The sequence below is a fragment of the Meleagris gallopavo genome, assembly GCF_000146605.3.
Source record: "Meleagris gallopavo isolate NT-WF06-2002-E0010 breed Aviagen turkey brand Nicholas breeding stock chromosome 6 unlocalized genomic scaffold, Turkey_5.1 Chr6_random_7180001954903, whole genome shotgun sequence".
NCBI lineage: Eukaryota > Metazoa > Chordata > Aves > Galliformes > Phasianidae > Meleagris > Meleagris gallopavo.
In genome coordinates this window covers 1-25,133 of record NW_011096447.1, presented here as the reverse complement: position 1 = coordinate 25,133, position 25,133 = coordinate 1, and the positions used below count along the sequence as shown (strand labels likewise).

General features: G+C 40.8%; 2 protein-coding genes across 3 annotated transcripts; one reads left to right on the top strand and one right to left on the bottom strand.

Annotated features, from left to right (window-relative positions):
* Nucleotides 1-1,231: 1,231 nt before the first annotated feature.
* Nucleotides 1,232-4,663, top strand: LOC104909237 (phosphatidylcholine translocator ABCB4-like; the record flags this gene model as incomplete). The annotated part of the gene is made up of 3 exons (XM_010726359.3): nucleotides 1,232-1,501; nucleotides 2,859-3,005; nucleotides 4,457-4,663. Coding segments are annotated over 3 exons (624 nt in total), but the record flags the coding sequence as incomplete, so codon positions are not given.
* A 976-nt stretch (nucleotides 4,664-5,639) lies between these two features.
* Nucleotides 5,640-25,047, bottom strand: CROT (carnitine O-octanoyltransferase). 2 transcript variants are annotated; one of them, XM_010726358.3, is made up of 17 exons: nucleotides 24,963-25,047; nucleotides 24,470-24,593; nucleotides 18,979-19,103; nucleotides 18,365-18,546; nucleotides 18,065-18,189; nucleotides 15,679-15,787; nucleotides 14,223-14,316; nucleotides 14,005-14,130; nucleotides 13,462-13,563; nucleotides 12,795-12,878; nucleotides 12,559-12,666; nucleotides 12,176-12,306; nucleotides 10,701-10,824; nucleotides 8,381-8,459; nucleotides 7,753-7,846; nucleotides 7,500-7,619; nucleotides 5,640-6,520 (listed from the first exon to the last, which is right to left on the bottom strand). In XM_010726358.3, the coding sequence occupies exons 2-17, from the start codon at nucleotides 24,582-24,584 to the stop codon at nucleotides 6,400-6,402; spliced, it is 1,839 nt and encodes a 612-aa protein (XP_010724660.1). In that variant the 5' UTR covers nucleotides 24,585-24,593; nucleotides 24,963-25,047; the 3' UTR covers nucleotides 5,640-6,399. The 2 variants fall into 2 exon arrangements, with proteins under 2 accessions (XP_010724660.1, XP_019466332.1); XM_019610787.2 differs by lacking the exon at nucleotides 24,963-25,047 and adding an exon at nucleotides 24,894-24,915.
* Nucleotides 25,048-25,133: the final 86 nt, after the last annotated feature.

Below are 25,133 nucleotides of genomic sequence, written 5' to 3'. Positions count from 1 at the left end.
AATAATAATAATAAAAAATCATTAAGACACAAAGGTCCTAAGAGAGTTGTTGAGAATTTCTGATTTTATTGGTGCTATGGCTAGACAGCAATTATACTCACATCCATCTACTGCTATTAATAGTACATAAGTCACCTCAATGCACCATGATTTCTTTTAGTCCAGGAAGCTGTGGCTGCAAAGCTGCTCGCATACACAGCACTTCTAGTCCTGAATGTAAGCCAGAGATGCTTATGTCAGAATTGGGTAGCTCTGGCTACAGGAAGAAGAGCATTTTAAGAGAAGTTCTGCTTTCAGCTCAGGATTGAGTTCCAGACTAATTAGTTCATTGCTGGAGAGCTGCAGTTGGTTTTTCCTGCACCAGCAATTCCTCTAACAGCAGCACTTGGTGATAAAGTTAAATGTCCTTTTTCATCCGTTGGGTACAAACTGAGTAAGGAGGAAAAAAAGAAAGGCGGGGATGAAGAAAATCTGAAAGGTTTCTTCTTGGATCTTGAAGCATCAGACTCATTAATTCTGCTTTAGATGGAAGTCATCAGGATAAAGCAGAAATATGGATCCATATTTTTGACAAAATAAATCATCCATGTAGCAGAGACAGTTAAACATAGAACTGTGGATACTGATGTCCAGATAAGTCCAATACAAGAAGAGAAGGAGCTCCAGTGCAGATAATCTTTCACATGTATCTCATTTTACACGAGCAAATAGTGGTAGAAGACTTCTCCCTGAGGCACAAAGAAGATATTTAATTATGGGGTTAGGACTCTGTGCCCATTACAGTCCCCCATTAAAGTCACTTGAGAAGCCAGGACATCGGATTACGAAAACAGAGATGGGATAAAGCTGCTAATAAAGGGAGCAGAAGCACTATGTGGTATGGATTTTCTTTTGGTTTCTGAAATAGATATTTCTGTCACCACTGTAGTATCAAATGTCTGTAGTAGCAATACTATATTGGCAGTTAAAGTAGATCTGTATCAGCTCTTCTAGATGGGGTGATAAACAAGTAGGGAGCAGTGAAATGGCTTCATATACCTGGAGTTTGTCTACATTTATAGAGACTTCTGATCATATTCTACTGATTGTAAACATAGAAATTGTAAGCTTTAATACTCATCTGCCCACCTCTGCTGCTGCATGGAAGTGTGTAAGCCAACACTGAGGGCATGCAATGCCCTGGCTGCTAAAGGCTGCAATGTTGCTAGGTAAAAAAAATTGAAATATATGATTAATAGTAATAAAGCCAAAGATAAAGTACTGTGATCACAATATCTTCTTTCTGACTTTTCAGCTTCTGGATGGCCGAAATACAAAGACACTGAATATCCAATGGCTGAGAGCTCAGATTGGTATCGTCTCACAAGAACCAATCCTGTTTGACTGCACCATTGCTGAAAATATTGCGTATGGGGACAACAGTCGGGAGGTCTCCCATGAGGAAATCATTAGTGCAGCAAAAGCAGCCAATATTCATTCCTTCATTGAATCGCTACCAAAGGTAATTAGTATTCATTTTCACATTGCAAATGGGGGAAAAGTATAGTGCCTATATTCATGTTTTTCTAAGGAAATACCAGGTAAAAATATTTTTGTTTTTTTCCCAGTTTGCTGAATTTGACATTCATATTTGTTGGGTTTGTGTGGGTTTTTTTGTTTGTTTGTTTTTGTTTTTTTTTAATCACCTAGAAGATCTGAAGAGCACATAGAGATCTAGGAGGTGCTACAGGTTGTAGGCATTACTCAATTCCAGTGCTGCTGATGCCTGAATTGGAGGTGTCTTCATCTCTCCAGGAGTAGTGTCTGTTAAATAATAGCCTAGTTGGTATTGGCACTCAGGCAAGTTTTAGATGCGCTGCATGGAAGAGCAAAAGATGTAAAAAGAAATGCTGGAAAAGGAGATGAGTGCTTTCCTACAGTTAAGTGAAAGCAATGGGAAAATGCTAAAGCAGCCCCAGAGCTCTGCTTCAACCCTCCTTTTTCCAACAGTCAGCTCACTGGCCAAGTGTATGAAGTCACTCCTGGAGCTGGCTTGTGAAAACAGGCAGAAAGGCATCATCTTGTTTCCACTCTGTTCTCTTGCTTTTCTTGCTCTGATAAGTTGAGTCTTGCGTACGGTGGGACTTCTTGCCATTAATTAAGCAGCACTTTGAAGGGAAAAGCAGTTTTAGTTGTGAACAGCTGGGGAAAGAACCCAGACCTGCTGGTGTTCTACTGAGCAGCTGCTGCAGTGAGTGCAGGCAGAGAGCCTCCCAGCTGCTGCTCAATAGGCTGAAGCCTGTGTCCTTACTCCTGTAGAAAACGCAGAGACATATTTCTGAAGCAGTGAATTCCCACATGCTTAAGAGACACGGTCTAATCTCTCAGACACAAGATGTACATTTGTTTACATAGTGGACAGTCAAGATCTCGAACAAATAAGGGAGTGCGGAGTTGGAATCAAATTTTTTGAGTAAATTTATATTTGCTTTAAATAGGAATTAGGTTTTGAATTTGAGCGGCTTCCAGTTCATCCTCAATTACTCACAATGTCTCTCAGGCTGTTTTTTTTAATTTACAGAGGTATGGTGAAAGGCAAGCAGATGGCCAGGCTACCAAGGCTGTTGGGTTTGCAGTGACTCAGTCCTCCTCTCATCCCAATCCATCACCAAAGCCAAACAGCACTGCTCCTGCTCAGCACCACAAGCTGTGCTCTGCAGCTGAGTGCAGCGAGAGATGTGCTGCATGTGGGCTGCTCATGCTCACCTGCTCTGTTACTGGGGATTGCCTAGAATTGTCCCTATGTGGAAACACAGTTGAAGTGTCATACTCACAGGATCAAATCCAAATCCACACTGATGCTTAGTTTCTTTATTTAGAAATACAATACACGTGTGGGAGACAAAGGAGCCCTGCTTTCTGGTGGTCAGAAGCAGCGCATTGCTATTGCCCGAGCTCTCGTACGGCAGCCCCGCATCCTGCTGCTGGATGAAGCCACCTCTGCGCTGGATACAGAAAGCGAAAAGGTACGTTGGCTCTGCAAACTGGAACTGTGATTTGCAAGTTGGCTGGGTGACCTGTGGCTGGGATGTTGTCACCCATATGTTAAAGCTCCAACTGGTATATAGAAGAATTTTGTTTGTATTTTTTCCTGTCTCCTGCTTATGTACCTGTAGAACCCCTTCTTGTTATCTTTCACATCCATCGTCAAGTTCAGCTCTATCTGTGCCTTGGCTTTCCTAATCCTATCTCTAAGCACATGGACACAGCCCTGTACTCCTCCCAGACTACACATCCCTGCTTCCACTTTCTTTTCATTTCCCTCTTTTTCTCTCAGTTTTAGCTGCAGGTCCTTGCACAGCTATAACAGTCACCTGCCTCCCTTGCTCAACAACTTCTGCTGGGGGATGGAGAGCTGTTGCCCTCTCAGAAGGGTGTCCTTAAAGAGCTGCCAGCTTTGTTCTGTGCCCATGCCCTTAAGGACAGTTTCCCAGGGGATCCCACTAAGCAGTTCCTAGAGCAGCTGAAAGTTTGCTCTGTCCATTTCCTAACAGAGAGGGCAACTCCGCCACCCCTCCTACCCAGTCTATTCCTTCTGAAAAGCCCTGTAGTGCTCAAACAGAGTATTCCAGTCATGGGATTCATCCTACCATGTTTCCGTGATAGCAATTAGGTCATACTTACCTAATTGTGCCACAGTTTCCCATGCTGCATGCATTGGTATAAAGGCACTTCAGCTTAGCTACTGGCCTTGTTGCTTTCTCAGAGGAGCCCTCCCTAGCACCTCCAGGACAAGTCTGAGGTTTTCCCTTACTGCCTCCTGAGGTGACAGTGTTCCCACACGCTTCTCTGTCACCTAGTACACCCCCTTCCTCCATCATATCTAGTTTAAAGCCCTGCTAACCAGCCCAGCCAGCTTGTTTTCAAGAATACTTGTGGCCCTTCTAGTCAGTCAGCTTGTGTCTAATGCCAGCATTCCCCCTTTCTCAAGGCTCCAAGCCATAGTACCCAAAGCCCTGAGTGTGACACCATTTGTAAAGCAAGCCATTCATTCAGTGTGTCCACCCTCCTCCTTTTTTGCTGATCCCAGTCACCAACTGAGAGGCCAGAGGAGAACACAATTTGAGCTCCTGATCCCTTCACAAATCTTCCCGGTGTCCTGAAGTCCCACCTGACCATGAGACAGCAGATAATCCCCCACTGCTTGAGAAGCATCTCCCCCACACCCTTCCTGTAGGGATAGCAGAGTGTGACTCTACCAATCGATCCCCTTCCCACAATCCTGGATGCTCCTCAGCCTTTCTACTTCCTCCTTTAGCTCTACCACCCAGGCTGAGCAGATCATCCACCTGCTCACACTGCACACAGGTGGTATCGTGACTACCCTCCTCTAGCAGTTACAGGTCAGGCATTCTCTGCAGCCTGAGATCTGAACTGCTGCATGGATAATCTTCCTTTTGGTTTGTTCATTGCACAGGCTGTCCAGGAAGCATTGGATAAAGCCAGAGAAGGCCGCACCTGCATCGTGATAGCTCACCGCCTGTCCACCATCCAGAATGCTGACAAGATTGCTGTGATCCAGAATGGCAAGGTCATAGAGCAAGGGACTCATCAGCAGCTCCTGGCTGAAAAAGGCTTCTACTATTCACTGGTCAATGTTCAAAGTGGACCTCACATCGTATGACAATGGGCAGCATCTGTTGCTGAAATGCAGCTGTACAGCTGGTTCATTATTTTGTATGAAACTCTTTAGGGTATTTCAGTACTTTGAGTTTGTTAGAATTCTGTAAATAGCTTCCTTAAATCCCAAGACTAATAAAAAAACTGTACCCCAGTTATTTAAGAACTTTACATTCTTCGACTGTTCTTCTATCAGTGCAAAAACTTACAGCTGCTCCAATTAAAGGTACACTGTGATTACGAAAAGCCCAGCTGACTTGCCAGGCTGCCAAGTACAGCTCTCATGGTGCAGACAGCCCATTCTGTCTCACAGGGCTCTGAGCAGAGCACTGCTGCCTCTCAGCTCTGCTATCTATAAAAATAGGGAGGAGGGCTGAGGACAGAGGTATGTACAGAGCACAGATGCCCTCTAGAGCAAAGGGAAACATAGATGCAGTGTCCAGGTTCATGGCAGGAGGCTCTTAAGTAGGATGCTAGTGAATGAAGGGATGAAAACCAGTTACTACTGTTCAGGATTCAGGAGCTGTCTCTACAAGATCATGGAAACTACATGTTACAGCTTTCCACTCTCTCTGCCTTCCAGAGTGAGAACTATGGCAGAGAGACACATGCCAATAGGCAGCCAAAAGAATTTGAGAAAAGCAGATTTCACAAAGAAAAGGAGTAGCTCTTGGTCACACAGGAACGCACCAGCACTCACAGACAGAAGGCACCAACCTATTCCTTGTACAAACTTGCCACCCTTCATCAGATTTCACGCTGTATAAAATATCTTTCTCCCTGTACCAACCAAAGCTTCTGAGGGGCAAGAAGAGGGGAATCAGTGCTAGCTGAGGATGCAGCTGTTGCTGTAAAAAACATAATCATTCTTAATCTCTCAATTCCCTCATCTCAATCCCTCAAATTGAGAAGAAAGCAAGAGGTACTTTAGAATCTCAGTTTCAAGTTCAGCGTCAGTTCCCCAACAGTACAACACTGATTTTTTTGAATAATTTTATTTTTTAAGAGAAGTAAGATTAAAAGCTGCTCAAACAGAGGAATCAAATCTTAAAATCCCGAGCATCTCAAACTGTATTCAGTGCTCTCTGTTGCTGTGTATTACTAGTGTAAAGCAGCAGAGAAATTCACAGCTCACTAGATGATGTAAACTCCAATGCATTTTGAATTAATATGCTACTTTCTGTATTACTGAGATTCAAAATACTTCACATTGTAATGCTCGTATATTATAAATGCAATGGGAACATCCCTATCAGAGATGCATTTATTTTATGCAAGCCAGGTAGCAAAAATGAAAGAATTTAGAAAATAGCATATAGAAGGGCTGCCCCCATCAGGCTACTTCATAAACCACTCGAACCAGGCAGCACAATCTCTTAAGACAATCATGTGGTTATTCCAAAGTACACAGTTAAGTGCTCCACTGGCAAAAACAGTACCATTAGACTACATGTTACTACTAAGATCATAAATACAAATCTCCCAAAAGTTCTCCATTTCCAACACCGTGTTTCTCAAAAGTGTTTGCATTGTTGAGGCATATCATATTGCATAGTTCTACTGCTTGCATTGTTGTTGCAAATGGCCACATTACTTAGTGTAGATCCCACCAAAAGAGGAAGACTTCATGCAAATTATTAGAAGTCTTAGCTTGAATATAACAGTTCTCTTACACCGCGTTTCACTTATAAGTACTACAAATAACTTGTGAACTTGCAAAGGCTCTTATCATCATCAATTTTATAGCTGAGCTGTAACTGTTAACTGAAGCACGTCCTGGAAACACTGGAATAAAGTTCTGCACAGCACTTCTGCACTGGTCTCTGGGCACGACTTCCAGGAAGAACACAAAACAACAATCCTGTCAATACAGAAAACAATGGAGTTAGTTATCACTCCTAGTTGTCACAGTCTTGGACACATTACACAAACTGCTCTGAAATATCAAATTATCAACAAGCTCTAAATCAAAAACTGGCAAATAAACAAGTTATCTCAACATCCAGAAAATACAGGGCCCTGGGGCCTTCAGTAATGACAATGTTTACAGATCCTGAAACAGAGTATTTTGATTTCTACACACACAGTGACATCACTTTGCTTATATTTGAAAATGCTTCAATTATTTCTTCTCTGCAACTAGTTTAAGGTTAAAGTACTTTTCTCTTTCTATTTACCCATTACATCTCAACCTTTATCTATTTATTTTAACAGAGCAACAGTGAAAGTATATTGGTTTGTACGCTCAAACGGAACCCAATCTGCAATGAAATCTGCAGTTAGCTTTAGACACAAGCCACCCAAAATAAACTAGATCATAAAAAAGCAGGTCATCTCAATGCACTCCATTTACTTCATTTGCTGAACAAGTAGTAATTTTTGTCCAAAAGGTGAGTAAGTCAAAGTTGCATTTTTCCCAACCCTTTTAAGAGAAGTGAAGCCAAATGCGTTAGCTTCTCCTCCTTACTCCATGCTCTCCTGTACTCCAGCTGGTCTATCCCAGGCAATAGCTACTTTTTTTTTCTTTTTTTTTTTTTTAAACAAACACCTTTGCAGTTGATGATGTCTAAGAACAACACTTATTTTTAAAGGTACCTCCTCTTGTTCCTCTTCTCAACTTCCCCCCTCTTTGCTTTCTACTCTGTATCAGCATCTTGTCATTTCACCTCCACCATCTGTCCTTCCTCCCACTTGTGTTTTTCAGAATGTTAATGCCTCTATTCTCCTTTATCTCACTTTTCAAAATGTTCAGCCACATTCCTTCCCTAATCCTAATTGTTTGCTGCTCTTCCCATCACGATACAGTCAGAACCACATCGAAAATGAAACAACATCCTTACCTGTCATCTCTGATTGCATAAAAAAAGCCGTAGCCGTGATGTACCATAGGGAGTGCACATCCACTAAACCTGGTGTAGCCAGTCAGGCTAGTTGAAAGAACAAAGTTCCCACCTCCTCCACTGTAAAACATCACAAAACAAAAGTAATTTTGTCATGCAGATCAAGAGATCATCACACTTAAGGCCGATGTAACAAAGTGAGCCCTCGGTACCAAGGGACACAACTTCTTCACAGTACAAGGCCACCAGTTACCTGGCTGTGAAGGCAGGGTCCACAAAGAGTTCTGGCACTGGCAGTCCCTGCTCCTGTGCTATGAGAAGGAGACCCAGGAGATGACGGTCAAATCCTGTCAAAACAAATGCAAGTTCTGCATCATTAACAGCAGCATTTCTTGTTTTTTTGCTGTTTCAGTTCTGGAAGCTTGAAAAGCAGCTGAAGGACAGATAAAATGACAAAGTCCAGTTGAAAAAAAAAAAGATTCATACTGCAGCATACAAAAACACTTCCCAAAAGCATGGTCTAAAGATGCCATCATCACTTTAAGCTTGCACCACTGAGCCCAAATGCAATGAGCTAAGTGGTACAAACTGAGCACGTATCCTGCAGAAAACAAAACCCAAGAAAGCTATTTCTGCAAGGAGGAGGAGTTTCACATGAAATTGGCTCACTGGCAGAAAAAAAAGTAAATTAATATTTAAAGTGAACGGGTCTTAAGGGCTGAAGGAGGATGCAAGGACTAGCCTTTAGTTTCTCTCCAAAATTGTTTAAATATGAAGTGCTGATGGGTAGTTTTTACTGCAGTTGAAAACAAGACAGAAAACACATTAGCACATTCCCTTTTTAACCACAAGGAAACAAATAATTTCTGATCCATGAGTACCTCTTCCATTCTCACAGTCTTTCCTCATTCTATTGTGCTTTGCAAATGCTGCATGCATCAGCTGTAGGCGTTCATAATTCTGTACAAAGTAAGGGGAAACAGGTTAAGAAACAAGAGAAGAAAACATTCCAGATGAGTAACACATCAGCAGACACAGATCAACAAGTTCTTTCTTTCACAATTTTTAGCAATAGAAGAAAACAGAGGAATTGAAAGGTACAGAAGAACCTTCTGACTCATCCATTTTCTTAAATTTCTCTAACTCTTTTCTCCCACATCCAAATTCCTTTCTCATGACAACTTACTCATTTGTTCCCTGCATCTCTGTTCTGCAACCTGGGTCACTTTTATACTGAACAATATTCTAAACCGCACGCTCTTCCCCATACAAGCTGAAACAATGCAAAGCAGACATCGTGAACTACAAAAATGAAACCCAAAATTCTAAAGTACCACTTACTTAGAAAACACATCAGCTGTTAGCAGGTTTGCCTGTCATTTTGCATGGGAAAATAAACAAAAAAACCCAATGTGAAGCATATCTTGCCTCTTTAATTGAAACACACACAGATGCCAAGTGCATCCCCCACTATTCTCTATTGATCAAAACTTCACTTCCACAACAGTAATTCTGCCCATCATTGTGCAATTTATATGAATATATTAAATTGAAACTTACACATTAAAAAGAGAGAGAACAGAATACAGATGTATGTTTTGGTAAAAGAGGCCTAGGGAAACACCTCTAGACACCCAAGAACTTGGCTTGTACTTTGATTGCTAGTACTTGAACAACTCCTTTGTCCTCATGAGTGGCAGCAGCACTGAATGTGAACCACAGCCAGCAGTCACTCAATTTGGACAAAAGCTTAGCTACTGAGCTCACTGCAAGTAGTAGAAAACATGCTATAAATGGGTTTTCATCCAAAGTACCTAAATTCGGGGGGGGGTGTGCAGTTTAAAACTAGACTTCTGATCCTCTTCATTGCAATACCGTTGAAGAGCATATCAAGAACCGCAACAGTTCATTACACGCACAAAAAAAACACAACAGCACTAGGAAACAGAATCATCACAGAATAATTAAGGTAGGGAAAGACCTCTAAGATCAAATCTAACCAGCAACCCATCATCACCACGCCCACTGAACAATGTCCCTCTGTGCAACATCTATGCATTTCTTCAATGCCACCTCCCCAGGGAAGCCTGTTCCACCACTCTTCCTGAGAAATTTTTCCTAATATCCAGCCTGAAAAACCTAAGACAAATTTTTGGTCACACATACATTATTTCTGTTATATTCTTGCATGTTTCTCAGTATAAAATAATAGAACAATATAGAACCTCTGAATTTCCTTCAAAATATGTAGCTCTTCGTTTCAAAATATCCTTGTTTCATTTCTAAGAACTCTAAGAAACGTAGTGAAGACAACAGAAAGCTTTTGTACAGCTTTCACTTGGCAACAGCAGCATGAAATCCTTTGCCAGCCAGGGACTGCAGGTCAGTTGCTGGGAAAAGGTCCTTGGCAGAGCTGCTCTCAGGCAAACTCTGGAATACATCCCTGTTGCCCTCAGGACAACAAGCAGATTTTAATCTTGCTCTCAAACTCAACAATTAGATTAACATTTCCTCATTTCACTTCAATATTGAAACAACAGAACCACTCCACAACAGAATATAGTAGTTCCTAGCTAGTTCTTTTCTGAGGTGTGAAAATCAGAGTGAGTATCTGTATGGGAACTGTTGAGACATGGCTTGAACCACCGACAGATCATCTGGCAAAGGACCAGGTCAGCCCTAGGAGCACAGGTGAAGGCAATTCAACTGCATGACCAGAAGGGGTGGAGCCTGGCCACACCTCTCCTAGACCCCATTTAAGGGCTGACTTTGGGAAGGATCTCTGGCTGGAGACTCCTCCCTTATGGAGTCCTTTCTGCAAGCCTAGATCTTCGGAAATGGGTGAGCACCTTTACTTTTCCTGTGAAATACTATCCTATTCACACTGGTCCCTTTGCTATTACATTCCTGTATCGCCCTTCCACCGCGTTAATCTTTCCAGCTGTAACAATATCACTCAAGACAGACCTGAAATCGAACTGTAAAACAGAACAGAAAAAAAAAAAAATCAGAACAAGCCCACATGTGACAGCTCACCTCTGTCACAATGACCACAGCCAGACCTCAAGCAACCTCAGTATTTCAGGTTTGTCTCACTGGAAACAAGCCAGCTCTCATTAATGGGACAGTAGTAAACAGTTAGCAATTAAAATGCCAGGCTTTCTAAACACACTGCAATTAAAGTAGGGTTTCCGTATTTACAGTGGCAGAATGATCCAACATGGATTTGCACCAGTCTACTGCTTCCATGGTACAAGGTCTGATGGTCTCTGTGCGGCCGTGATAGAAACGCCTGGTCATTGCAGTTTCGTAACAGCAGCCCGGGCTAAGAAGAAAAATTAAGGAAGAGAATCTCATTAACTTAACTACTTGCTTTCTCCAGGGAAAAACAAACCGACCAACCCCATGTTCTTTGAAGTATCCTATCCATCCAGCTCAGTTACAAGCATCAGTAAGGCCCTAATTTATTTATTTATTTTAATTATGTGTCTGAAAAGGAACAACAAAGGAGCCAGAGGAGCTCTGCAAGATTTTGTATGAGACAGATGACTGAAGAAGTGCCAGTGCTGTAATTCCACCTTGAGAAGTTTGGGTCATTGTGGCTATTTTCTGCTAACTACAGATGTACCAGCTCTAATACAATTAAGCTAAATCTGTGCAAGATTCAGTCTTCAGCCACATACTGCCATCGAAGGAATCATCTACACCATGCAAACCCTCAAAGATTAAGTGATACTTGAAATAAGCAGTGTTTCCCAATGCTCTTTATGTTTATATGGACAAGGCTGAATCTGCTGCATACTGATACCCAGCTAGCTTTTCTCTGGAGTGTCCTCAGTCCTATCCCACTCTAATATTTAATACACAATTTAACTGCAACATAGCAATGTGCTTAAAACAAACTGAAGAGGGCTTTTTTCTAAGTCAAATCATTTACTCCAATGTCTAGCAAACGAGATTTAGCATCCTGAGATACTGGCACCTCCAGTGATTAAGCATCATATGACTGTGAAGAAACTCTCCCTTCTGAAGCAAACAGTACTTGCCAGTAGTGACTCATATGAGGCACCATCTGAAAGAGTCAGCAAAGAGGACTTTGGGAACTCCAATACCAGGAAGAATGCTGTCTCTTCCCAAAAATACAAATGAAAATATTACAAAAATACTGAGCCAAACTTCTGGAAAGCCACTTTCTTTATTATTTTGCCCTGACTTTCACATCTAACTGTGCTGAAAGGAAGTGAGACAAGGGGCTTTTCACAAATTTGGAAGATGGATCATTTCTAATCATTTGCTACAGGTAAAGATTTCTTCTCCACCTGAGCAACTACTTAGCATTACAGAGTCCTGACCCACTACAACTTTGGTATTCAACCTATTATTAACTTTGTGCAGCCCAAATCTATGTGTTCATGGATTGTTGTCTGCCCTCCGTTCCATGTTATGTACACACATGATCCCCATGGGGCACAAAGATAAGTATTTGGAAGTCAAGAGCAAAAGCCCCTCAAGTATCAGTGGCAAAGAAGTATACAAAATTTTACTTCTTCATTGTTTTATCACTACAGCAAGTTACAAAGAGGCACTGCAAGGCCACTGTGTTATGTCTCCAGGTCTATGCCTTTATTCAATAATCTATTTTTTCATTCCTAATCTGGGTAATGAGCTTTTCTTACCGGCCATGACACTTGTAATAAGCCAGCTGAAGGGCAAGCTGCACAAATGTATCTGGATGAAGCTTCCTCTTCTTAATCAAGGCTTTACCGAAGGATGTGAAAGCATAGCACGCTAGTTGCAGGTCAGATACCTGGCAAATCACAGGAGGGAAAAAAAAAACAACAAAGAAGTCAAGTAACTTCAAACATCAGAGCTTGGTTCACTCCAGATACAACACATTCAATGTAAGAAAACAATGGTACAAATTTAACCATGGTCAAATCACAATTCACCAACCAAAAAACATATTCACTTGTTTTCTGGCATGAAGACTCTCAGTAAAGAATGTACAAATGCAGTGAAAAATTCAGTGACAATCAGGAGAAACAGTAAGAAATCTCACCTTTTCATAATATGTTTCTTTAGTACGTTCAATTTCATTTATAATTTTTTGATCTAGTGTGAATATAAGTTCCTCTGGCCATGGAATGTCCCTCACTTTATCTGATCCCTGGGAGTAGACAAGCAAAGAGAGAAAAGAGAAAACTGTTATCCATTAAAAAAGAAAAGAAAAAAAAAAGAAAGAAAAACAACACAAACCCATTAACCAATACATCCAGAAGCTTAAAGAACACATACCTTCCATTTTCCCTCATTTTCAATAATCTTTTGTTCAGCAGAAGCCAACATGGTGATTAAAGCCATTGCATCAAAAGGAGAATGCTGTAATCATACAGGGCAAGATAGTGCATTATTTGCATGACTGCAAGAGGATCTAATTCTTTCTTTTTAATCCCTGGCCTACTTATTCCCCCTGAGACTAACAGTGTTACTGCATAGCATTGGACTTGTTTTTCTAGTTCTTCTGCAACACTTCTGCAACAACTAATGCCAGTTCTCTTGCTGCTTTGACTGCTCTGCAGCTAGCCATGCACTATAGCACTGCTGTGGAGAAGCAGATTTTAAGCACGATGTAGACTTTCCTGTCCACTTCAGTATAAAAATCGTTCAGTTCAACAGAAAGGGCTCATTTTAAGCCTTTGTCTGCAATTATTATTATTATTATTTACTCAGAAACTCCCTTATTAAATAGTTTCAGAAATAAGATTAAGATTTCAGAACTCAAGACCTTAATGCAAGTATGATGATGTAATATCCAACACTGGAAGAACAGACTGGCTTTGGAAACCTGCCAGACAAGGTGCCAGACTACACCAAAAGGGAACACGTTAAGTATTTAACACTCTGAAAGAGAGAGTTTATTAAATACTTGAAAAGTTTATAAGTGTAAACGTTTCATACTTACATCGCAGAATGCACTGGAGGTTCCATTGGAGAAGAATATGCTATTGTAGGACTTATCTCCCCAGCGCACAGTTGGATCACCTGCTAGGCCCAGCCTCATTATCTAAAGCAAAAATTACACACTGTGGGTTTTCAGAAACCCCAAACACATTGCCAACTTCTGTCAGCTGAACCAAATCTACACTAACATGGTGAGGCCTGCCTGAGAGAAAACATTTTCATCCAGCTGAAGAAGAAACATGATTATAAACCTTAAATCAAGAGTCTGAACAAGTTGCTGACTGTATTTCTAAGGACCTTGAAGCACTGAGAGCTAAAAGATCACAAAGGTGTATTTTAGCTGTTCTCTCTTCCAAAGTCCAAACAATTGAAACTATTTGTTTCTATGGATCAACATGAAACGTGACCTGAACATTTACCTGCTTCATTTTCTGTTATGAAGGAGCTAATTTTTATCACAGAAAGAGCAGATGCAGACTATATATATACACACAGAACAGAATATATGAAGAACAGATAAGAATTATCAAAAATCCTTAGCTACCTCTGTGTAGTCCTCAGGAGTTGCATGGGGACTAGAATCATCCAGGCTGACCACAAACAAACTTTGCTGAATTTTTTCAAGATGAGCTAGGTTCTTTGGGTCCAGACTAATTAAATAGTCACGTATCTAGAAAGCAAGAAGTGACAGGGCTAAGTGAAATGACATCTTTCCAGAGGTCACAATATTTTATGAGGAAAAAACTGTTGAAGTATTCCAACCTCTGCCCATTTTGTCCTTTCATTGCTTGTTAAGGCTGACAGTCCTGGTCCATCTGGTTCACTATGGCATCTTTTCTGGATGTATGTAAGTTGCCTTTAACAAGATTTCAAAAACTAAAGTTAACAAAGAACATACAAAGGCTACATCAAAATCACACTTTCTCTCTTTTTTTTGTTTTCTGTTTCCACATTCACAAGCTAATGTGAAATGTAAGGAATACAAGTCAGATGCTAAGGGCAACTGGAAGTCTGCTTTGTTTTCAGTTGCTGAAATTAACTTCAATTGCAGCTACCAGCTCAGAACAGACCTACATGTAAACAATCACAACCTTAAAGTGCAATGATTGTACTTAAATTGAATTTAAGACTTCAACAGCGTAGATGAAACTTTACTGAGCAGCCAAAATCAGCAATACTGCAGTTTTGCAGCCTTTATAAAACTAACTGGATACAATGGCAAAACTTCCACTCAATAGAAACTCAGAAGCTTATAGCAGAGCAGTAGTTAGTGTGTAACTGAGTCTTTCCCTTCAAGATACACAAGAATGCCTACCTTTTCCTTGCACTGTCCATTTGAAAAACTAAGACCATGCAGCCCAGCCATTAACCCATCATCAGAATCATGATGATCTTGTACTTCAGTAGTACATCCTTGGAACATACTGCAAAAGGGCTAAATGAAGTTTTTTCAGTAGGAATCATCACATGCATTTGCCAACAGGGATCTAAGTTATAGTTTGTAAATCTGTTTCTTCCCCACCTCCCCCCCCATACTGTTCCAGGTAAAGAAAGTAAGCAAGTTACAGATGTTTAAGATTGAAAACACTTATCTGGCTCATCCTTTGTTCTGGCACTCTTTCCTATTAAATGTCACTATTAAAATTTATTATTTAATGAGCAAGATTCTTTCACTCTGTTTCTCAGCAGCAGTTTAGGCTATGAAAAGAGCCACAGCCACTCCTCCTCTGGTAAGAAGACAAGAAATGCAAGCAAAGTATAGCTGTGCTGCTCTGTAGTAAGAAAAGCCAATGTATACTAAGATTTTTGATGCTGCTGAACTCAGCAACAGGAAGTCCAGTCCCTCCACTCTGTTAGGATTGCAGTGTAGTCAAAAGGATACTGGTAGCATGACCAATGAGGACTGGTCCTTAAACAAATGGTGTTACAGGACTGGTAATTCCTTGTTCAAGAAGCTTCACATGTACATGATCTTTCCTACTGAAACACCTTCATTAAGCCCTTTCGCATGATATTATATTGGTGTACTACAGAAGCATAACACCATGATTCATGGCAAGAAGATGCCACCTGCTAAATCAGAATCTACCAGAATCTCACTCTTCAGCTGCAGTCCCTCTCACTCCTACTTCTTCAGGGTGAGAGGGAAAGAAACAGAGACTATCTTTAGTACGTGCTCAAATAGAACAGAGTATTCGAAGCAAGATAGTCTGAAAACCTGGAAATCTCTGGAGCAGTCAGCATGTTGCCTTCATGTATAGCATCAAATGCAAACACTCGGCCTCGACACAGGACTACTAAGTGAGATGGGCATTCACCTTCAGTCACTGAAACAAAGCAAAGTAGAACATGAAAATCCAATACTAGGCAGAAAGTGAGCAACAGACAAAGGAAAAGTATTCAGCAAGTCCTACAGATCCATTTTTTTTTCAAAATGAGGAAGACTCCATAGAGTTAAAAAGAGGAATGCATTACATATTCAAGACTGATTGCATAATCCTACTATAATTCTGAAGTTTTAAGAGGACTCAAATCTCCACAAGCACATAACTATTATTAGCACCATTATTAACTAGTTCAAGTCACTGTCATTACTTAGCAGTAAATCTAAGTAACTCATGCGTTTTGTAAGCAGAAACATCCTCTGCCGAAACAAGTGTTTGTTACTGAAAGTTGATATAAGCATTCTTTTCTTGCATGAAGTTTTGTTTTGTTTAAAAAACAGGCAGTGTGAAAGGTAGGCAGGAAACATAACGCATTTTTCTGAAACTGAGCCACTACACTCTGCCATGAGACAAAGAAGAAACATACACTACTTTATCCACAAATACATAACTCAACACACGCCCCCCCAAAGCCTTAATCTTCATCATAAGGCTTTTATACATCGATCTTCATGGCTCTACGCTATAAAGAATGTAATATAACTCAATACGCATCTGATCAAGGACATTGTAGAACACAGAATCTACCATTTCAAATAAACTCACTTTCACAAATCACAAACGTAAAATCTAATGTAACAAAAATCAGAGGGATTACGTCAATCTGGGGGTATTTTTGCTAGCATACTCCTAAGTGCAGTTACCTGAAGCAAGGCGTAGAATTCAGTTTGGAAGTTAAGATACTTAGAATTGTCTAACCTAACACTGCACTTGAGGGACATCTACTCAACACACGGAAATCTATGAGCTCTCTGTTCTCATTAAGGTGACTGCTGCAGGGTAAACCAAGCAACTCTCCAGGCTCCACTGATCAAAGTCACCTGGGATCATTTTAGTGTGGTCTTTAATTGCAACCTGACATTACCTGTCAAACCTTAGGTGTCCTAAATCTTACTTCAAGTGTTTATAGACTGTGTCAGTTCTCTCTGTAGCCAATGGAGAGAAACAGGTCTCTGCAGATAGCAATTTCTTCTGCTTCTCTTGTATATCTGCATATTTGGAAAACCCAAATCCCTTCCTAGAGGTACTCATACTACTCCATGAATCACACAGAACAAAGGTAACTAATTGGACTAAGCATTTCCCCTGGAGGCAGACAATCTACCCAGAAACGGATTTCACCTGCTGCCTAAACATGAAAAATAACATAAGCATGACTCTTTAATAAAGCTCTTGTAATATCTTAGCGGAAAAAAGGGATGTGAATTACTTGTGTAGCTACAAAATCCCACCTTTGTTCATTAAGTGTGATCATAACATTGAATTTCCACTGCTCAAATGTTTCTTCTACTTTTAGTATTTGACTCTTCAATTTAGCCCCAAGAAAAGCCCACAAAATTTCTTCTGCTTTGCATTTTTGCTACACTTCTGTGGCATAGAGACTTCCTTACACATTTTCTGTGGAGCAAGGCCTGCAGAGCCTCTTTATCCTCTCGAATTCCTAAATCTTGTAGGAATTCATATCTCCCATTAACATATCTCTAGATTAACTAGAGCAGCATGCCTGAACACCTCTAGAGGCATCAGAGTAAGTGGCAGAGGGGTGTTATGACTTCAATTTGCTGGTTGCCAATACTACAATACATATCAAAGGACAAATAAGAACATTACACTTACTGCATCTCTTGACCATGCATCCAAAAAAACTGTTAAAAATTTAAGAGAATGGCTTCAAGAATTACCAGTGCAAAATAAGAACTGACTAAGCAAAAAGAAAAAGCCACTAAGTGATAGAAAAATACATAAGAACTGCCCCAATAGAATGTACAGGAACACACTCTAGAAAAGCAACCGAGGGAAAAAGATAATTACAAACGATGCTGATGTTCTGTCCAAATAATGCATCTAATATGCTCACGTTTGTAACATACAGAATTTTTCTTCTTCCCTGTCATAATGCAATCACACTTCTAATAGGCATCAGCTGGGTAGCATACAAATTAAGGCAGTCTTCTTTTAATCTTTTTTAGAGAGGACTAAACATTGCACACACACACAAAAAAGTAATCAGTGGATCAGATTGCTTCCTTATGCAAGGACACAACATCCAGTATCTGATTAAGTTTTCGAAGACAACTTTGATGGTTAAAATGACCACTCCGTTAGCCTCACTATACGAAATCATTTGCTTGTATTAAACCACAATCTGCATTTACTTACCAGTCTTAAAATAGTTGCAGAGTGAGTCTCTGGTAATTCCAGGAACCTTGCAAGTGTTAAAGAGCATTCGAAATTGGCTCATGTCCAGAACAGCATTTCCAGATCTCTCTATAGGCACTTTCTCTCTAAAAGAAATATACCAAAATTAAGCACAAGGGGTGATAATTATCCAAGTAAATCAAGGTAAGACAAGCCCATATCTCATTACGAAGAACTTATGCCAATAAGCATATTTCCACTACTGAAGTACACATAGATCATTAATATTTAGAAACAATTATTTCTTATTAAAAATCTTACGCTCGTAATAGCTCCCAGTACTTCAGGGTGTGCCATATATTTACACACGCTCTCTCTATCTGAGTGCCTTCTTTGGGTGGCCAGCAGTGTTCAATATAGGGACCAGGGCCTCCCATGTTACAGTTTATTTGTGTTGATATGCGAAGATCAAGATAAGCCACATTCAGCCACCAGTCCTCCAGCTGGAAATGAAAAATGTTCAGCGTCAGAATAATTTTCAGACATTAATTTTCTAATAATCACTGCATGATACGTGCAATTTTTGTTTATTTTTTAATATTTTGAGCAGTAGCTCCTACATAATAAGAGGCAGGACAGTAGAAGGTAAGTAGCTTACCATTTTAGTAAAGGAACTCTTATCCCCCCAGTTTTGAAAAAAATCACACATAGATAAGCACGTTCATATTCTTAGGACAAGTGGCAGACATAAGGAAGACCGTAAGATAAAAAAAAATCATAGCTAAGCATCTATCAAAATTATATGCTAACCACCAACTAACCACTTGTTCTCCAGAAAGATACTGATATCTTCCACCCTAGCAAAGCAGACAGAGTAACACACACAAAACTAAGGAATAAGCTGAATTATGATATTTACGTATCTACATACGTACCCAATTCCTCCTGGTTTTAGCTCTTTCCAGTAATTTCTGATGCAGCTCTTTGCCAATCCCATTTTCAAATTTTTTAACAATATCCTCAGTTCTTTGATATTCTTCTTGATTTAGAAATGGCTTCACTGCAAAAAGGAGATGTATTTAAAAACAACCACATGCTGAGATTTATTCCAGGATTGAGATGTTCACAGGCAGGGGAGTAGATGAAAACACTCAAGATTTACTTGTCTAAAACATATATTTTTTGGAGGGAGGGAGTGGACACGACATCTTTTAAAAGCTATAAATAAATCACAGTGTGTTCTAATAAAGACATACGTGCATACTTTTAAATAAATTCAGGGATTGGTAGATGAAATATTTACCAGATAACTACATCCAATATATTTTGAACTCTAGGTGAAAACATTATGCAGCCCTGCACTTCCACCAGCTGAATTCAATGAATAATTTTATGGGAACTTTGCTTATAAATTAATACACTGAGCCATACAGCTATACGTCTGTTACCTTACTGTACCATCCATAAGCTACTTGCTCTTATATTCAAACCCATTCACAGACTACAAGCACTTTACTCATCAATTCTCCTACGTTACCCCTACTTCAATGATAAGGGCAGTTAGTGCTACCCAATTTTTATGTGTTAAAATACTTTGGATTTTTCTCAGATCATACACAATACAGGCTGTAAACATTTGCAGAATATGTCATGATAAAAAGGGTTTTAGGAGGCTTTTTGATGAAAGTAATGCTATGTATGGTCAGCAGCAAACACTGCCGGTTAGTACATGGGTGTATCTCAGTGTTTTCTTACAGATAATCTTGCTCGGGAAGAAACAAAGCAATGTCAGCAAGGCAAGGTCTTCTTGCAACATCCCACTGAATAATGACTGTTGATTGCAACCACTTTTTTCTCCTGCACAGAACTGTGAAGCTGAAGTTGGAAGGGAGCTCAGGAGACCATCTAGTCCAACACCCAACTCAGCAGGGTCAGCTACAGCAGGCTGCTCAGGGCTTTAATGGGCTTTGAAAACCTTCACAGATGTGCAACCTCCCCAGTAGCAACCTACTCCAGTGCTCAACCATCCTCATAGTACAGTAAGTTTTCTTACATATAAATGGAATGCCTTGAATTTCAGTTTGTGCCCATCGCCTCTTGCTTTCTCACTTAACACCACTGCAATGAGTCTGGCTCTGTCTTCTTTACCCACCCCCAGCAGGTATTTATACACTTTGCAGAGTCCTTCCAGGCACCTTCTCCAGGCTGAACAATATCTCAAATAAACCAAACCCTTAATCACCTTCATGGCCATACACTTCCCTTGCTCCTTCATGCGCATGTCCCATTTGTCCTTGTGAGCTCAGAAATGAACACAGCATTCTGTTCCAACATAGAATGGCTTGGATTGGAAGGGATCTCTAAAGACAATCTAGCCCAAATCCCATGCCAGGAATGGGGACACCTTATACTAGATCTGGTGGCCCAAAGTCCCATCCCATCTGGCTTTTAATGCTTCTAAGGATACAGAGCTCGCCTATATCTGGAATGTGTGCTGCTGATCATAAACCTTTGAGCCCAGGAGCTGAGAGTGTTTTCAGTCCACCCAACTGTTCATTATCTAGGCCATATATTACCAATTCATCTATAAACAACGTACATTGTTCAGCACTAGGTTTCTGCAATGTAAATGAGACACAAGCCATATATTTATCTCTTCTGCAGAATTTAAGTTACAGCAACAATCCAAGCTGGGCACCTCTGAGGTTAGGCCACAAATACAGAAATCTCTAGGCAATTATGTCTTTATACTGTATATCCACCAACCCCCCATCTGGGGGTCCAGACCAGTAGCCATACTAGGGCTTGAGGTCTTTCTGCTCTGGGTTGGCTCCCATCACTGTCTCCAGGCATGCTGTTTTCTCTCATCTTCAGGGCTGCTGAATCCGCACAATGGAGTCTTTCTTATATTTCAGTTTGCTCCTGCTCCTAAGTTGGTAGAAGTTCAACTGCCCGCATGCACCCTTAGGCTTTGGAAAATTTAGCTTCTTGTGCTAAGAAAGCTCTATGTGGGATTCCTATATTCAAGTAGCATAGCAAATTGCACAACAGTCATCTCATCATAAAAGGTTATCAAAAGGTTAGTAAACATGATTTCCTCTTCATTAATCCATGCTGACCCAGTCACTTTCTTGTCCTCCTTGTTTGGAGGTCGTTTTCAGGATTATTTGCTACATCATCATCCCAGGGATCAAGGTGAGGGTGACTGATCTGTAGTTCCCCAGACCTTCCTTCTTGAGCAGTGGCGGCACTTGCTTTTTTCCCAGTCCTCAAGTACACTCTCCCATTAAAATGATCTTTCAAATCAAAAGTGGTATCTCAGTGACAAAGCCCAGCTCCTCAGCAATCACAAGCACATCCACCCCATTCAATCCTTTGAAGTCACTCATATCCAATTTCTTTAAGCACACCCTCTGCTGATCCTCCTCCACCAAGGCTAGGTCTTCCTTTCAACATGATTTTTATGGTGATCTTAGAAAGAATTCCAGTATTTTGAATTACCTATCTTAAGGAGAAAAGCAAAGACCCATTTCAGCTACATCCTAGCTCCCTTATGTCCTGAACAGTACAGTGCGAGTCTTATTGGTATTTTACAGATTTCATGGGAAAAAAAACAAAATGAAACAAAACATGGACAGCACAGGTGCTATTTATTTAAAAGTGTAACCAAAGTGTCTAGAGGAGTGAGTGGACATGCTGATCAGATGAGGCTGAGAACCAAGTCTGTTCAGCTTACAAAGAGAATGCAAATGGTAACACATAGCAAAAGTAAAGCATGACTCCCCCCATGTGCACAGGATTAGGACAAGAGAAAAATGGACTCAAGCTGTAGTACAAGAAGTCTCTGACAAGAAAAATATGAAGGTTTATTTGTTGATGGTGGGGTTTGTTTGTTTTTATTCACCCTCCTTCCCCACTAATTAAGGGAGATCAAACTGACTGCACAAGGAGATAGTAGAATCTCCAGCATTGCAGGGATTCAAAACACAGCTAAGCAATACCGGAGCAAACTTAACTGAACGATCTTTGAACTTGATCTAGATTAACCATTCAGACTTAAACAATTCAATGATCATGTGAACCCTTTCCATATAAAAACAACTCAATCAGATGTAGAAAGGAAAGGCAATAGAGGGAAGGGGCAAAACTCAGGCCCTCACTCACTAGACTTCAGTGAAATATTTGTCTTATCACTTTCTCTGGACCCATATATCTTGTCTTCACTTCTGCATAGAGATCAGCTCTATTCATGAACAATAAGTATCCCATGAAAGACGGCTTCAGTTGGGTAGTTAAGGAACCTTTCTAGAAGGCCAAGGCTTAGGGTTTTCATACTCTTGAACTGAGTTGAAGTTTGAGTCTAAACTTCACCTGAACTGAAAGGCTAAATAAGGCTAAATAATGTGGTTACATCCAACTTCTTTCTTCAAAACAAAGTTAAACATTCTGAATCCAGAGCAGGCAGCTACTGTAAAGCTTTGAACAGGGTACCATCTGAGATCCAGATTTTCCAGTTGACTGGCTTTAAACAGATAAGCGCTTTACCACCAGGCACACTGACTCATGCTGAGTGCCCAGGGTTCTCCTCCAACCAAGAGAGGACAAGCATTCTCAAGGAATGATTCAGAACACTGTAAAGGGTCATCTGGACGTTCAAATCCTTCTGAAGAAGCCTACACTCCCTTTGTTGAAATCAGCGAGGTTTCTCTCCACCCAACTCTCCAGCCTGTCCAGGTCCTGCTGAATGGCAGCACACTCTTCTGGCATGTCAGCCACTCCTCCCAGCTTTGTATCATCAACAAGCTTGCTGCGAGTGCACTCTATTCCTTCATTGAGATCACAGATGAAGATATTGAACATGACTGGAACCAGCACCAACCCCTGGGGAACACCACTAGCTACAGGCCTTACACTGGACTCTGCGCTACTGATCTCAGCCCTCTGAGCTCTGTCAGTCAGCCAGTTCTCAATCCACCTCACTGTCCACTCATCACCCTACACTTCCTGAGCTTACCTATGAGGATGTAATGGGAGACAGCACTGAAAGAGCACTGAAATAACTTTCCTTCAACTTGAAGACAGACTAAAGATGATCAACGACAGCAATCAAAATGACGGGATGGCTTATGTACAAGGACCAGAAAGTAGAAAACAACTTCAGCATGGAAAAAAAAATTCAATTGAGGAAAAAGGTGATAAGCTATTTATGAAAAAACTGATGACAAGCAGAAAAGAAGAGCAAAAAAATTCAGTCAAGTATCATCATTCCAGGAGAGAGTTATTTATTAACTTGGAAAGCCAGACAGATTTACAAAGTTAAGCTCTGAAGGGTATTCATTCAGTACTATTACAACACAGTTTAAGTTAACCTACACTGCAACAGAACAAAAGCATTTTGTTGTGACATCAACTTCTACCCCTTGAAAAACACCACTTCATCATTCTGCATCAATAACTTATGATTTAAGGAACAACAAAGAAAACCTATCAATTATTCCACTGATGGGGTAGTTTCTACTATGCCCAGGATAGAAGAGAACTCTGAATTTAGGGATTTGTGTTTTGGGAAAAAGAGACTATGATGTAACAAAGGACTCTGCTAGGGACAAAACTTCAGGTTTTACTGCTACCATTCCTCTATTACAGGTAGGATGGCAAGACATGGCAGACATTCAAGAGAAAAGCTCAATGTCTCTGAGTTCTGAAAATGGTTAAAGGAGCACAGAAAAGAAATCTGAAGATAATGGCTACCTTCACCCTCCCCAGTATATCAAAAGTTCTGACAAGTCAGCTTAGTTTTATAAACAAAGCTAGATACGTTTCCACTGATGTTTTCAAAACTTCTCTGATGCTATTTTCTCTAGGCTTGTCAAAGCAGAAATCTCCTTAAGTTAAACTATCAAAAAATGCCTGTTGATGCTTTTTCCTACTGCTCTGTAATTAATAGTATTAATGAGAAAAACACAATTACAAAAAAAAAAAAGTTTGAAATCACTTTTTTTTTCTTTACACAAAGATTCTGTGCAAACACAGTCATGAACAAGCCAAGTAGTCATTACACAAAACAAAACTTGTAGAGGGCAAAATATTTTTTATTAGACATAGTTGTAGGAAAAAAAAAAAGCCCTCTGGAGGGAAAAAAAACACAAAAATAAAAAACAATAGAAGGTAACCATCTTATACACCCAAATCCCCTCTTGCTGAAGAAAAAGGGCACAGCGGTTAAGGTGGGAGCTTTTACACAAGATGCTCTGGGCACTTAGTTTCCCAATTTGAAAGTGACGTTGTGCCCCAAACGTGATGACATTCCATCCCCCTCCTCAACCTCCAGAGTCATGGCAGCTGGCACAAGCTGCATATGAACGCTACTTGGCAAATATCAGCCTGGTTGCAGGTGCACACACCACTCCACTGTTAAGTCATTACCTGAGTCAAGGTATTTACTTAAAGATTCATCCAGAGGAGGTACGGGCAGCGGAGGCAGGGAATCTTGGTACTGAAATGTTCGCTCTTCAGAGGACTCGAGCACTTGCTTTTCCATGTTGTAGACCTGCAGCACGATATTAGGTCTATTAATGATGTTGCAGATAAATGATGCGCTGCCTCACTATTCCTTTTTTATTTTCCTTTCTTTATTCCATTTACACAGTGAAAGAGATACGTCATAGGAATCTCTATGGACAACACCCAAACTTGAGGATTCTATTGGCCAGCAGCCTCAGAAGCACATACACAACAGGGGAACGCTGGCCAAATGGCTCCCAACCGCTTCTTTCTTGGTTAATTCTAATTAATAAACTCAGAACTACGCCTTTTCCTTCTTAAAATACAAGCAGCTCGCCTGACCCACCCTGCTACACCTGGAGGGCCCGCGGGGGCCCAAACCCCTCCTACACCTCCAGCCCGGCCGCCTACCCACCCGCGCTGCCGAGCAGCCGCTGAGGAGCCGTTACCCGACCGAGCCCCCGAGCCCCCGAGCGAGATGGGCCCAGGCGAGGCCCGAGGCCGCTGACACCGCACCACGGCGATGTTTACACGTCGGCTCGGGGCTTTGGCCTGGGGAAGCACGGAACCAGCCCAGCCGCGGCGC